This window comes from Plectrocnemia conspersa, unplaced genomic scaffold, assembly GCF_051122295.1.
Source record: "Plectrocnemia conspersa isolate PC_06_02 unplaced genomic scaffold, ASM5112229v1 ptg000006l, whole genome shotgun sequence".
Lineage (NCBI taxonomy): Eukaryota > Metazoa > Arthropoda > Insecta > Trichoptera > Polycentropodidae > Plectrocnemia > Plectrocnemia conspersa.
In genome coordinates this window covers 6,581,635-6,597,806 of record NW_028277170.1, presented here as the reverse complement: position 1 = coordinate 6,597,806, position 16,172 = coordinate 6,581,635, and the positions used below count along the sequence as shown (strand labels likewise).

At 31.0% G+C, this 16,172-nt stretch overlaps 1 protein-coding gene across 4 annotated transcripts; it reads right to left on the bottom strand.

The window, feature by feature from the left end:
• Positions 1–6,242: 6,242 nt before the first annotated feature.
• On the bottom strand, positions 6,243–12,903 carry LOC148234110 (uncharacterized). Of its 4 annotated transcripts, none has more exons than XM_088188506.1 (12): positions 12,807–12,900; positions 12,586–12,696; positions 12,300–12,420; positions 9,202–9,387; positions 8,955–9,089; positions 8,734–8,880; positions 8,029–8,586; positions 7,694–7,897; positions 7,369–7,551; positions 7,056–7,232; positions 6,723–6,914; positions 6,243–6,658 (listed from the first exon to the last, which is right to left on the bottom strand). In XM_088188506.1, the coding sequence occupies exons 2-12, from the start codon at positions 12,688–12,690 to the stop codon at positions 6,654–6,656; spliced, it is 2,013 nt and encodes a 670-aa protein (XP_088044632.1). In that variant the 5' UTR covers positions 12,691–12,696; positions 12,807–12,900; the 3' UTR covers positions 6,243–6,653. The 4 variants fall into 4 exon arrangements, with proteins under 4 accessions (XP_088044632.1, XP_088044633.1, XP_088044634.1 ...); XM_088188507.1 differs by having other exon boundaries at positions 12,586–12,701; positions 12,807–12,890; XM_088188508.1 differs by lacking the exon at positions 8,734–8,880 and having other exon boundaries at positions 12,807–12,903.
• Between the last annotated feature and the right edge of the window lie 3,269 nt (positions 12,904–16,172).

Below are 16,172 nucleotides of genomic sequence, written 5' to 3'. Positions count from 1 at the left end.
TAGAAATTCTATTTAGCAAAGTACTACAAAACACCTTTTCAACAATAATATTGTAAAAAAATATTTCACTACTAACACACAACTGTAATACAAAAATAATTGGTCTGTCAATGGTACTTAGATACGTCTTCTGTTGTATGTTTAGGTATTAACAAACATATACTGCCCTTTAATTAGTTATATGACAATGGGTTTCCAATAATCATTTCTTCAAAAACATCAAATTATATGATTAAACAATTGTTCCGTCCATGTTTGATTATATTAAACCACATGGCTTAGTAAAATCGCCAATGAATTTCCTGTATAATGAAATATATATCACCTAAATATAAATATCAAAATAGGCTAAGATTTTCCATATGCATTTCTCATAATATTTATTACCAAGTCATTACCATAATTTTTATAAAGTCCCTGTCTCATAGATGATTGTAATTGTCATTTTGACTGTTCAACAAGATTGGAGCGACGGTTTATAAATACGTGCATAGTTTGTTACATATCTGATCTTACTTTTTACTCTTATAACTCTTAAGTTCCATGTGATTTTAGGTTACGACTTAAAAATGTTTTTGTTTTTAATCTGACGCTCTGATGGAACATCAAAAGATTTAATGATATATTTTTTTGTTATAAATAATAAAATGTAATTATGTATTGTTTTTTACTTAACTAATTAAATATTATTCCGTTAGGGCGTTAAATACATTATTTTAATTTTAAATCTTTGTGTTTTGTATATAATAAAATAATAAAATAATACATGGCTTTTATTGATCGAAACTGTACCCGTCAGTCTTTACCTATTTGGAGTAACTAGAAATTATACAGATTGGGAATTGATATAATAGTTAGTTATACTAGCTATGAGTGTAAAAGTTAGTGTGTATAAATACAGGACGCTTAACTTATTGGGTTTTAACTTTGATTTTTTCGAATATATTTTTAGTATTTAATTGTAAAAATTATAAATTAATTCGTTAGATATTCCAACTATGGTGTGGGTTGTATTAAGATGAAAGTACATTTCAAAGCTACATATTTATATGGTTATTTAACTGTCAGGTCATCTGTTATTTTAAGTTATAGGTTATATGTTTAAGTTATAGGTTATATGTCATTTTTTTAATTTTGCAATTTTATTGAGTTATTAAAATATATTATATTTTTACATTTATATAAATGATATAATGTTTCTTATTTTTATTAAATGAAATAAAGTGATTGAGCACTTTGTCAGGAAACGTTCCAATAGGACAAAAAGTCAGTCACCCTGCTTCTAACAAGCTTTCATACGTAGGCGTTTGGTTATTGCGTTTTATCGTAGACGATTCCAGGGATGTCATTTCAGCTTTTCATAGGAGGGATGAGGGCAAAATTTGGCCAATCTTTGGTCCTTTTTTTGTTTTTCGATTTCATTAAGTGACATGCATTTTTTTGGCAAAATTCAGGTGGGGGGGGGGGGCAAATGTCCCTCATTCCCTCCACCAAATAACGTCCCTGGACGATTCTTATTGACCAGTGGTATAGTTCGGTGATTAATACATGAAAGACTTGGTTTTGAATCCCATATGGACCATATTATTTTTCAATTTCTTTAATGTCTAGGTGGCAGTGGTGCACTGAGGCCTGAACGCGCCGGAACATCGTTCTGATACTTTTATCCATGACCGGAATGTGTTACAGTACGATTTGTTATTAGATCAGGTAAAATTTATTTGAGATGATGAGCTTAATGCGTGTTTAAAAGCATCAAATTTGTGGAGACACGTTAATAAATTTACATTGCCGACAATCATGCGTGTTCAATTGCAAAACGATGCTTCTGCAGAACGATTTGCAAAATAATTATTGGATTTCTCAGATCCAACGTCACTAACGGAATGTTAAAAATGTCATCGAAGCAATAATTTTAACTGACAAATTCAAAGGAGAAGACGTGCTACTACCACGGATACCAATGATTCCAACAGATATGCCATTCCTATTCAAACGATTGCAATTTTTAATTAAACTGGTTTTGCAATAATGATAAACAAATCACAAGGTCAATCGTTGCTAGTATGTGGATTGAATTTAGAGTATCCATATTTTTCTCATAATCGTTGCTAGTATGTGGATTGAATTTAGAGTATCGCCAAATAGAATCACCAAAAACATTCTATATCCCAGAGCACTGCAATGATCTTTAAGGTAAATAATTCATTAATTTCAATTTATTTAATTAAAATAAAATAAACATTGAATTGATTTGTTCATTTTATTGTTTTCGTAAAATATCCGGATGGTTCTAAAGCTGAAGAAAAAGAAAAAAACACTATCAAAAATAAAACAGCAATGAAACAGAAAAAAATGCATTATTCCACACAATCTAATTCATGTCATTTTAATTGAATAAATGAATTGATATCGAACTGCAATTATATGTATATAATTTAGCAATAGCGAAGCATTGCCGGGTTCGCTAATTATTATATATTTATAGTTCCGATCAGTTATCACAGATTAGGTTTTCCTAGATTTTCCTTATCTCACAAATGAATATTATGACAGTAATTTTAATAAAAGCGATCTAAGTCGTGCTTAGTGACATTTATTGATTGTTAGTTGTAATAATATAGTATAATTAATTAAATAGGTACTATTGACTTACATTCTAATTTCTCACATAATAGTTGTTGATTGTGTTTTTTAAATATTATTTTATTTAAATTTTGTTACTATATTTTATGTGTGGTGGGGATAACAGCGTAAATGTGTATTCCAGTCTTGATAGTATAAAGTAAAGAGGAGTTAACGGTTTATAAGCCCATGACTGGCAATTCGAGACGCGACATCATGCATCACGGACGCTTCTGTAATAGCGGATAAAAGTGAATTGTGGAACTAAATGTTCAACAAATGTATCTAAATAATATTTCTTATTTTCAATCAATAAAAGTGTTATTAAGTAGAAGAATATTTAAAAACCTATATAAATGGCCATTCAGTCAGTAACCGAGAATTTTTACTAAGGTGGTGACAGGACGATTTTATTGCTTTTGCTGTGAATTTTTGACTTCTGAGAAACGATTTTGATGCAGTCCGCTGGACAAAATTGATTAAAAATTAGCTGGTGGTCAAAGCTAACGAATTTATGTGTTAAACCAAAATAAAATTAATTTAGTGGTATTAATAATGGAGTCGGAAAAAGTTGAAGAAAGAAGAGAGAAGTAAGAAAAATCTTAAAAGGTCCTTTAAGTCATCATCTGAAAGGCCACGGAAATATAATAAGGATTAAAATTCTATATGACAGGAAGGGGAAGAGACGTACATTAAATTCAACTTTATAAATTGAGCCTAAGCAGTTGGAACATAATATTGACTAGAACTTGTGAGATAGTGAATTAACACATTGTTTACGGAACACGTAAAGTTACGTTTTTTTTCAATTGTTGTTGATATGCGGGATCTGTAAAAATACGTTTTTTGTTGACTGGTAATGGACATCGGGTAACGTATTTATACGACGGATTTCATTGCTCTCTGTTAGATCACAGTTCTAACTTACAAAGCACTTCTATATTTTTTGTGTAAGATTAATTGTAATAAAATTTTGTCAAATAATGAACTATTCTTTTATTTTAAATGGCCAAAACCTTGAAACAAATCGTATTTATGCCAGATTTTTAGTGAGCTGCTTTTGTATTGCAACTCTGTTGGGGTCAGAATTTATATTAAAAGGTCAGAATAAATATTATGAATATTATTGGTCAGAATTTATATTGGATTGGTCAGAATTTATATTAAATGGTAAAATTTATGTTGACACATGGTCAGATTCAATTTTTTCGGCTGGTAATAGTGTTATAGTATAAGATTGGTACAACTGTTCGACTGCATCTGTCATTGACATTTTGGCAGTTCTGAAAAGGGCCAACGCTGAATGAAAAAAAGTTCTGGTTTTTTATTACTAGATATAGAAAAGGTTTTTGATACAGTATGGCATGGCAGATTAATGTATAAACTTTTAAAATACGGAAATCCCTATTATATTATCCACATTTTACGGTCTTACTTGAAGAATCGAAGCTATATTGTTTCACTAAATAATACATTTTCGATACCGCGTAAAATACCAGCTGGTGTACCTCAGAGAAGTATACTTGGTCCGTTTCTCTTCATTCTATATACTAATGATATTCCAATTTAAAAAATACTAAACTATCAATGTATGCTGACGACACTGCAATCCTTACTAGTTCTCATGGTCTTAAACCAATTGGAGTTAGACTTCAAAAATTCCTTGATAACTTAAAAAATATTTTATGAAATGGAGAATTAAAATTAATGTAGATAAAACAGAAGCTATAATATTTACTAAACGTAGACAACCCTTGCCTGCACCCATTATAAGTGAACAAGGGCATAGCATTGAATGGAGAGCGAGCATTAAATACCTGGCTATACACCTGGACTTAAATTCAACAAACATATAACTGAACTCCGGTCAAAAGGGCTTGGTGCCATTGCAGCTCTAAAATCAATATTTAATAGAAAAAGCGCGATTACAATAAAAATCCTTTGTCTTTTTATCCCGATTGGGATAAAAAGACAAAGAAGAAAGCCAAAGTTGACAACTAAGGCGCTTATAATTGATTTTAAGATGCATCTTGATTAATTAATAAAAATTATAATATAATTATTAATAACGGTTTTTCTTTTTTTATACTACTTAATTTCATTAAGCAATTGTTCAAAAGGCAGATACGCATATACGAATACCACAATTGGAACAAGATAACAAAATGTGTTAACTCCAAGTTTCCTGCATAAAATATGTGACTGGCAGCACGATACTTTATTATGACCGTTTATTATTTTTATTCTGACCGTGGTGCTAATAAAATTCCGACCGAGATTTGATTTTTATTTTGATCCAAAGTTGATTTAAATTCAGACCATTTAATTTTATGCGTTTTTTATACCTGGATAGGGATGGTTCCTTGACATGGGGTTGGCGGAAGTGATTTTTTTGTCTTACTTGTCGCATTGTGATAGTTTTACTGAACTATTATAAATGGTTCTTCAATAGATCTTTAGTATGAAAACCTAGTATACGGTGAGTTTAGAATTTAAAATTTTATTAAATTATATTGTAAAGGTGTTTTAAAATTAACGCAAGATTTGAATTTGCCGTCATTTGTGCAGTAAATTTTAGCAGCCCTGAAAAAAAAAATTTGACAGCTGAGAGCTTAGCGTTAATAAAAATGGATCATTACACAATACGTGTTTTTATTATTGAACAAAATCTCAAAAATAATGAGTTCGGTGGCCACAATTCGAAAATTTAATACAAAATATGGTCGGAATAGTGTTTTTTTAAGTTCGTCAACTGCAGAGATTAATTTAAAAATTTAGAGACTGGATCAGTCAGATACGCTAAACACACTGGTCGTACAAAAACAAGCTGTTCAAATGTCAATATCGAAGTGCTGTCGTGTGAGTGTTGGTGAAAATCCCGGAACATCAATTCAGCGTCGTGGACAAGAATTGCAAATTTCAAGAAGCTCTTTACAGCATATACTCACAATAGATCTGTCTCCATGGTTACAAAATTTAATTAACACAACTGAAGCCTAATGACAATGCACAGTGAAGAGAGTTCGTTGAATGGATTATTGAACATCAACAAGTGGATGCCGATTTTTCGAGCAAAATCATCCTAAGCGATGAAGCACATTTTCACCTTGAAGGCTTCGTTAATCTACAAAATTGCCGTGTTTGGGATTCGGAGAACCCACATTTGTTTGTTGAAAAAGTAATGCATCACTGTGTCACTGTTTGGTGCGATTTTGGGCTGGAGGCATCATTAAGCCATACTTTTTTGAAAATGAGACTGGTCAAACAGTGACTGTTACTGGTGCTCGATATAGCGACATGATAACACAGTTCTTTCTGCCGAAATTGGATGATATTGATGTGGTTTCAACAGGACGGTGACACATGCCATACAGCCGGTGAAACAATTCAATTACTGCATCAGACATTTCCTGGTCGCGTTAATTTTGGGACACCTTTATATGTACTTAAGTTATGACGATTTCTTTGCGCGAGACCTCGATTTTCGCCCGCGCCAGGTTATATTATAATTTTGAATATATCACTAAAAAGAATTATAAATATTGATTGCTGCTTATTGACGAATGTAGAATTATTTACATTTTATAACATGTATATGATAATAAAACTACAAAATATATGAACCCAATTCGTTTATAATATAAAAATATACATAATAGTATAAGAGGTATGTAAGAGTCGAGACAGAAGATTTGTAAATGTATATGAAACAAAAATATAATACGAATGGAGTCACACTAAATTAACTTGTTATATTATAACTTATACATATCACAGTCTTTAATTTATATAATCACAAAAGACATTATTTACATTCATTTTATCAATAATTTTGTTTTACCCGAAATTAAGCTTTGGATCTTTTAGATACTACATCTTATGTAATAATACCATATTATATTTAAGTTAACTCTCCATTATAGTCATTATCGCTAATAGTAATAATAATTTTCATGTCAGACACATTTTTTTTAATAAAAATATAAAAATATAACTTAATCGAACTTCTTCAAGTTTCTTCATGGAATTTAATCTGAAAAGGAAATAAATTAAATTAAAAGTAGGATAAAAATTAATGAAATTTAAATCTAAATTACCCAATATGATTATGTCTGCATCGATGTGTCCCTTCTTTTTATCAGTAAAATCAGTCATTGCTGATGTAGAAGGGCGTGGCTCATCTACTGTTCCCGTAACATGAATCTTCTTAGACTCGATTTCTTTGTTTTGCTTCTTTTTAGGATTCAAGATGATTCTTTCTCTTGGATCAACCAGATTATCTTCTTCGTCTGTAATGTGTAATATATGGAATTAAATATAAATATAAAAAAATTCACATGCTTTTCATTTTAAATTATAAATGTAAAAAGTTGAAGGAATTTGATTACTGATATGCTAAAATTAAATATCAAAATATTAATGTAAATTACCCAGAATGATTATATCATCATCTGCATCCAGTGGTTTTTTAACATTCTTTCCTTTTTTATCACCGTTACCAAACGAAAGGGGAGTTTTTTTGACCTTTCCTTTAGCTTGAACCTTCTCTTCTTTCTTAGGTTTAGGAATTATATTTTCCTTTGGTTCAACCGGTTTTTCTTCATTGTCTGTAATATATAAAATATGACATTAAATATATAAACATATGCTTTTAAAATTAAGCTTATTATTTAAATTAGAAATGTAAGAAGTTGAATGAATTTATTTATTATTATGCTAAAATTAAATATCAACGTAAATTACCCAGAATGACTATATCATCCACTTTTGGCTGTTTTTCACCGCAATTCTCTCCTTTTATAGCATCGTTATCAGACGATATGATCTTTTCGATTTTTCCCACAACTTGAACCTCATCTGGACCAATTTCTTCCTCCTTAGGTTTAGAAATATTTTCTTTCGGTTCAAACAGTTGTTCTTCTTTGTCTGTAATGTAAAACATGACATTAAATATATATAAAAAAATAGACGCATGCTTTGAAAATTGAGCTTTTTGTTTTAGTTGCATGAATTTAATTATTAACATGCTAAAATTAACTGTTATAATTGAAATATTGATCTAAATTACCAAGAATATCGTCAGCTTCCAGCTTTTCACCTTCACCTTTTTCAATCATCTCCTTTTCACCTTTTTTATCATCGTTATCGGACGATCGAGGCTTCTCTTCAATTTTTTCCGTAGCCTGTGGCTTCTTTTCAGCCTTCTGCTTAACCTCTACTATTCTAGGCGTAAAAACGATCTTCGGCTCTGGTCCGACTGCCTTTTCCCCGCCTGTAATGTATAACATGACATAATTTATAATAACTAATATACATATGCCTATAAAATTAATATTTGAAATACAGAATTTATGCAGTTGAATAAATTAAAATAATACTAGGCTAAAATGAAATTTAAATTACTCAATATGTCGAACAGCAGCCATTCTTCATCGGAATCAGACGACGGGGGCGTCTTTTCGGCTTTTTCTTTAGCTTGAATATTCTTCGCTGGCTCATCCTCTCCCTCTTTCGTCTTCTCGACAGATTCAGCAGTCTTTTCAGCTTCATTAGCTTGAATATTCTTCGCTGGCTCATCCTCTCCCTCTTTGGTCTTCGCTGGCTCATCCTCTCCCTCTTTGGTCTTCTCGGCAGAATCAGCAGTCTTTTCGGCTTCATTAGTTTGAATATTCTTCGCTGGCTCATCCTCTTCCTCTTGAGTCTTCTCGACAGATTCAGCAGTCTTTTCGGCTTCATTAGCTTGAATATTATTCGCTGGCTCATCCTCTCCCTCTTTAATCTTCTCGACAGATTCAGCAGTCTTTTCGGCTTCATTAGCTTGAATATTATTCGCTGGCTCTTCCTCTCCCTCTTTAGTTTTCTCGGCAGATTTAACGGTCTTTTCGGCTCCATTAGCTTGAATATTCTTCGCTGGCTCATCCTCTCCTTCTTTAGTCTTCTCAACTAATTCAGCAGGTTTCTCTGTAATGTATAACATACGATATTAAATATATTAACAAATATACATATGCCCATTAAATTAAGCTTAATATTTGAAATAAAGAATTTATGCAGTTGAATGAATTAATATAAGACTATGCTAAAATGAAATAGAATCATTTAAATTACTCTTTATATTGTTATAAATCATCCATTCATCGTCAGAATCAGACAGTTGGAGCATCCTTTCGGGCTCTCTAGCAGGTGGAATATTATTCGCTGGCTCATTATTTCCCTCTTTAATCACCTCAACTAATTCAGGAGCCTTTTCTTCTTCTAATGCATAACATACGATAATAAATATATAAATAAATATACATGTGTCCTACTGTAATATGAATATAAATTACCTAGAGGAATGATTTCTTCTGCTTTCTTGTCTCCTTCATCAGCGACAAGCGGTAAGACCGCCTCTTCATCTTCTTCCCCTTGTTTCTTCTTTGGTTTAAAAACATCCTTTTCGACAACATCTGGTGGATTTTCTCCTGTAATGTATAACATAAGACATTAAATATATTAACATATATGTTCATCAAAATGAATGATTTAAAATACTATGCCAGAATTAAATATCATTAAAATATGAATCAGAATTACCTGGAACGATGACATCATCCATTTTATCATCGGTTTTATCTTCATCCTCATCATCAGTGTCGAATGACAGTAGTTGCTTTTTAATTTGTCCCGCAAGTTTCATTTTCTCGTACTCATCTCCTTCTGCTTGCTTCTTTTTTGGTTTAAAAATGATCTTTTCGTTTAAATCTGCAGGTTTATCTTCCGCTGTAATATATAACATTAAATATATTAAGCAATTCAATAAGCAAATATTATTATTTGGAATATAAACGGGTGGCTGATAAATCATATCAATTTTAAAGATATAAAAAGCTCATAAACTAGAAAATAATTTGGGGTTTATTTTTTTATACTGTTGTCTGATTCATTTACGATGTTGAGGCTATGTAATAATAATGCTTAATCTAAATATAGCAGTATCAATTCGTGAAATCAAGAGCATTAAAGGCAGACTTACATTTTATATTACTTTCATATTTTTCGCTCGCCTTTTTTTACATAAAAGTACAAAACGCACAAACACGAAAAGTTACAAAAATTCGAAAGTTTGATTCGTAGCCCAATTAAAAAAATATTTATTTCATGATAAAACATACAAAACATGGTATTTTATAAAAAAGATAGTACTTAAAATATGTATAAAAGAACGCATAACATAAATTATACAAAAATACACTGAAAAATGTGGCATTTTATAAAATAAACTAAAACAACACATGATAAAGTTATAGAATATAGATACGCTTCAATATACAACATTTTATAAAATAGTTATTAAAATGTACTTTTAAACATTACTAATATATATGAAAAAGTTTAAAATAAAGTCTCAGACAAAGGCCCGGTTTTTAAAGACAATCAATAAAAATAATAATGAAGTTTTTTATTACATGGTAGTTTGTCAACATTTGCATGTTTGTCTGTTTCTTCCTTTTACAAAAACTTGGTAAATGTATTTTTGTTTAAGGTTGTGAAAAAGTAAGCGAAGGTGGAGCAAGTAAACATTTAATTACCAATAACTTGAAATAATAAAAGGAATCTGGAATTTCGAAGTTGTAATGGGTATTTAAAGCAGTTTGTGAATGAATTGTTTTTTATATCATCTTAGTTTCACAATGGTGCAGGTAGTTCACTAATACATGATCAGTGTATTTGATTACCATTGTAGGTCTTTTCAATCTTTCAAAATCTAGTCTTTTTTATATCACCATCGAATTTGGATGATGTAATTAGCACTTCTCGACAGTTCCATTTCGTAATACTGCTGGTGCATGTGTAACAGAGTGAGAGAGGTATCATCTCTCTCACTCTGTCACACGCACACATCAACATGGTGTTTTGCAATCATGCAGAGTGAGTCACCGGCTTCACTGGCTGCCTCTTAACTCATTTTCTTGTTTATATTATTTTTATCACAGCCAGATTTTTAAATCAACTACGCATGTGTGTTTTGTTGCTTGTTTATGTTTATTAGTGAATTACAAGAATTAAATGACTCAAAATGAAAAGCAATAAGATGATGCAACAATTGTTAAAACTTTGACTGTTAAAAATATGAGAGCTTCCTGCATCTTAATAGCGTATTTGATACGCAGGGCATTTGAGAAAGATACACAATGTTACAGATCTCTTTATCAGGAAAAGAAAAAGAATTGCGCTATAGTCATCTATTAAAAAAATTGTTGTCAGAATATCGAATTAATTTTTGTATTGTGTGTAACTATGTTTTCATTTTAAAATAAATATTGGGCATCGTTTCTTTTTTTATTACATTACTCTACTTTTGTACACATTTCCAGGAATCAATCATGTACGAAAGTTGAAGACTGTCTGTATTTCCAATTATTAGCCGACCACACCACTAAACTAAAGATTCGTCTATTTAGAAGTTTTGAGTGTATATATATTTATACACCAGGCGCATATGGTGAGATACTATCCCTTTCGCTCGCTCGCATTTGAGATAAAAGCGTGCGGAACGCATGTAAAGCACTCCCTCATCTCTCACTCTCTCGTCACTTAACATGCGAGCGAGCAAAAGTATTTCACGTTATGCGCCTGATATACACATCCATCCTCTTATTGAACAAGTTATTGGTTGTATTTTTCCAAGGCTTGAACTATCTTTTTCATTACAATCAAAGTGCAATTCCGTCAATATAAGAAAAAGCCTGTCCCTAGATATAAAGTGGAAATACAGTCAAGTTGTACAGTATTCTTTTTTCCAGTACTTGCTTTGAAACTTCAAGCATATCGTTCCCGTGTAAAGATGGCATATGCATTAGCTTAACAGCAAAGTTGTTATTAGTAATAAGGTAAAAATAATCAATTAGAGCTATGGTATTCGTTTCAAATTTTACATCAAGGGTGGCAGAAAAATGATTATGGATAGGTTGTTTCTTAAGTAGCAATGGATTGAGAAAAAAAATATTCTTACTTCCACTGTCTGATTCTAATTCACTAGTAATGTTAATATAAACTAATAAAAGTGATTGATTCATTATCAAAAACACAAATTTTATACTTGTCATTCAAAAATAGCAATATGTTTGTGATCAAAAGAACCTGGTTTATAAAACAATAAAAGCTATTAATGAAAACAGTAAAATCTTGTCAGAAAGCTCTCTTCAAAAACTAATTTAAAAATGATATTACTTTAGCAGTAAAAATACGTTTATCATACCTATTTTGTTACGATTAAGCGCATACGGTGAGATATATCCCATTTCGCTCGTTCGCGTGTTAAGTAACGAGAGTGAGAAATGGAAGTGCAGAACGCACACTCTTATCTCTCGTCACTTAAGATGGGAGCGAGCAAAAGAGAATGTATCTCACCAAACGCGTCTGGTTGCGACAAGTGTAAGTGCGTCTTTTTGCAAGTGTTTCGCAATGATGCTCATATCGACTGAAGCTAAGAGTGTTTTTATGTCGCTGATATTAAATAAGAGCAACACTAGCGATGTTGAAGATTTTGAGTGACATACATCGTAACTATCTCATTGAACACGGCTCCCGCGTTAACCGCAGGGCTATAATGTATGTATGGATACGGGACCCGTGTTCAATGCACACGAGTTAACATATTTACATATGTATGTCCGTCAAGATAAGCATACCCATCTTTAATTCAGATTCGGCTTCCTCCTTGGTCAAATCTCCAGGCTCCAATGCGACAATCTGAGGCTGCTCATCATCGGACAGGCAAATGATTTCCCCAGACTCAGTTGGCACTTCAAACTGAAAAATCAAATGAAGTCATGATCACACGTTTATGGCGAGTAATTGCATAGATCGCGACACTAACACGATTGGAGTACCCAATCATAGGTTAGCCGCTACAGATTATATACTTCTCGAGTGGAACAAAGGGCCACATGGAAAACATAAAAGTAATGGTATTACCTTAGTTTCGACACTACTGGTCTCCTTGTAGCCAATTTCTTTCTTCATTTTCTTCAAGAACGCGGGCTCATCGGGCTTGGTAAACGCAACGTTTCGTTTCGGCATCTTGACCTAACCTCAATGAAAAAAACGGTTTGTTTTCGTTAAATCTGAATTACAGCGATTAAAATCTTGAACTAACTGATGAAATGAGATGGATACAATGACGGCTTTATACTTACGGCGAAAACGGTAGCGCAAATCCAGAAAATGGCGGACGGGCAAGAGACACCGACGCGCTATAGCGGCCGGACGTCTGTAAATGTAGGTCGTAACAATATTTAATATGGCCATTACCATAAAATCAATACAAACCGGCAAATTGTATATTACAATGATTTTGTAGGTATGAAATGAGGCAAACATATTTTAAATATTCTAAATCCTAATGTAAGTTAAAGAATAAATAAAACATATCGAAAAAAAAGAGATGTTCTAAATGTGTACTTTTTTGTTATTCCTAAATTGAAAATGAGTTATTTTAGTATACCATAAATTATATAAGGCAAGCTTTATATAAATTATTACAATCTACTATAAATCATTTGAGGTAAACCCTACATCTAGAGCAGCGGTTCTTAATATTTTTAGTTAGCTAAGTGAAAAGTCTTTGAATCTGAAAATAAGTTCCCACACGCCATTGAAAGGTATATTCCTATTTTTTAATTTACGTAAATACATTTATTGCAGGATATATATATATTTATTTTAAAATTGTAAGTTTTGAACGGGACCTTTGGGAAAAACAAAGAATTTTGCGAACTTTATGAATTTAAATATTAAATCGTGATTTTTTAATATAAAGAAGTTAAAAGATAGCAAAACAATATTATAGATAGTTATTCATTTAGTTCAGAAATAAGTCGAAAACATAAACTTAACATATTTTAACAAAAGTCTTTATAAAATTATTTGGCGGTCAAAAACTACCATTTATTTAAAACATATGTATATAACACAAAGCAAAATTCCAATAAAAAGGTAACCAGATTTTAACTATATCTAAGGATGCCACTAAAAATAAAAAGGACGTATTAAAAAAATGTTCTAAGAAGATAAAGGAAGACAGGTTGGTGTAGAGCTAAAAAATGACATTTCGGAAATTTTAAATATTTGTTCAAATGTCATTTAGAAATTTTTGCTTAATATTGTTGCAGCGCAACAGGGCGAAAAGGATCATGCCTTCAAGGCAACCGGCTAGCGTTTCTGCGAGCGGGTTTCCGGCCGGCGATAAAAATGGCTACCAGTAGCCCCGTCGAGTGCGGATTCGTTACATCGCGATATTTTTTAAAAAAAAAATTGACACACTCCAGGAATCGTCATAATAAGTAGTGACACATGCGTGCAAGTTTTATTTGCTCTCATGCTACGAATGTACATACATTGTATACGAAAAGTTACGAACGCGAGTGGGACAAAAGAACGCCGGTACGTCCCTAGCACGATTGAGCCAATGCATTTGGGTTTATTCTTCAGTATAAGCTTAGCTAAAATTTTAAACGCATGTTTGTAACTTAACTAAATATTAAAAAAACAAAAAATATACCAAAAGGTTCACAACATAAAAAATAAAAATAAAACGCAACATTTTGTATTATATAAAAATAAGTTTGCAGACTAAATAAATTATAATAAAAAAAGCATCTGTTACACGTCCGGTCAGAAATATGACTGATAATAAGAAAAAATGTTATGTCTTACTGAAGCTACAATATAATCGATGATCTATAATTAGTTCAATGTGAGCGATTATAAGTCATTGATGATGATTTAGTGCATTTTAAATGCTTGTGTGCCCGTTTTTTGAAATAATGATTTTTGTTTAAATAATCATATCAATGTCAAAAAAATAAATGTTATATTACTATGTGATATAAATAACTTACATATGTATAACACAATTTTATCATAAATTCAAATTTAAGTAATAAGAACCTTTTTTAGTTACACGATACAGTAACACGAAACACCATTAGTTACTTTATAATTAAAAACATTTTTTTATATGTTTTATGTGTAAATACAAAAGCCCATTTTCAATTACATTAGAAAAACAATAAACTTAAAATATCGACCACCCAATCAGCTGCTTTATAGCAAAAGTAGACAGTGAGCACAATATGTTCTATAAAATTATTAATAATTTTGAGACTTTTGTCTATTTTTATTAAAAAATATTTTGCTTTTAATAAAGTTAAGATTTATAAAATAAATTTAGTGCAAACAGTTTTCACTATATTTGAAATCTATAAAAAACTAAAAAAAATGAAATTCATATGAAAATAAAAAATATATTTATGGGTTATAAAAATATTTTAAATAAATCTTGAAATTTTATTCTGAAACTTTAAAATTTAAAAAATATTTAAGTTAATGTTTTACAATTTTGTGTAGTAAAAAATGTTCTAAGAAGATAAAGGAAGACAGGTTGGTGTGGAGCTAAAAAATGACATTTCGGAAATTTTAAATATTTGTTCAAATGTCATTTAGAATTTTTTGCTTAATATTGTTGCAGCGCAACAGGGCGAAAAGGATCATGCCTTCAAGGCAACCGGCTAGCGTTTCTGCGAGCGGGTTTCCGGCCGGCGATAAAAATGGCTACCAGTAGCCCCGTCGAGTGCGGATTCGTTACATCGCGATATTTTTTAAAAAAAAAATTGACACGCTCCAGGAATCGTCATAATAAGTAGTGACACATGCGTGCAAGTTTTATTTGCTCTCATGCTACGAATGTACATACATTGTATACGAAAAGTTATGAACGCGAGTGGGACAAAAGAACGCCGGTACGTCCCTAGCACGATTGAGCCAATGCATTTGGGTTTATTCTTCAGTATAAGCTTAGCTAAAATTTTAAACGCATGTTTGTAACTTAACTAAATATTAAAAAAACAAAAAATATACCAAAAGGTTCACAACATAAAAAATAAAAATAAAACGCAACATTTTGTATTATATAAAAATAAGTTTGCAGACTAAATAAATTATAATAAAAAAAGCATCTGTTACACGTCCGGTCAGAAATATGACTGGTAATAAGAAAAAATGTTATGTCTTACTGAAGCTACAATATAATCGATGATCTATAATTAGTTCAATGTGAGCGATTATAAGTCATTGAGGATGATTTAGTGCATTTTAAATGCTTGTGTGCCCGTTTTTTGAAATAATGATTTTTGTTTAAATAATCATATCAATGTCAAAAAAATAAATGTTATATTACTATGTGATATAGATAACTTACATATGTATAACACAATTTTATCATAAATTCAAATTTAAGTAATAAGAACCTTTTTTAGTTACACGATACAGTAACACGAAACACCATTAGTTACTTTATAATTAAAAACATTTTTTTATATGTTTTATGTGTAAATATAAAAGCCCATTTTCAATTACATTAGAAAAACAATAAACTTAAAATATCGACCACCCAATCAGCTGCTTTATAGCAAAAGTAGACAGTGAGTACAATATGTTCTATAAAATTATTAATAATTTTGAGACTTGTCTATTTTTATTAAAAAATATTTTGCTTTTAATAA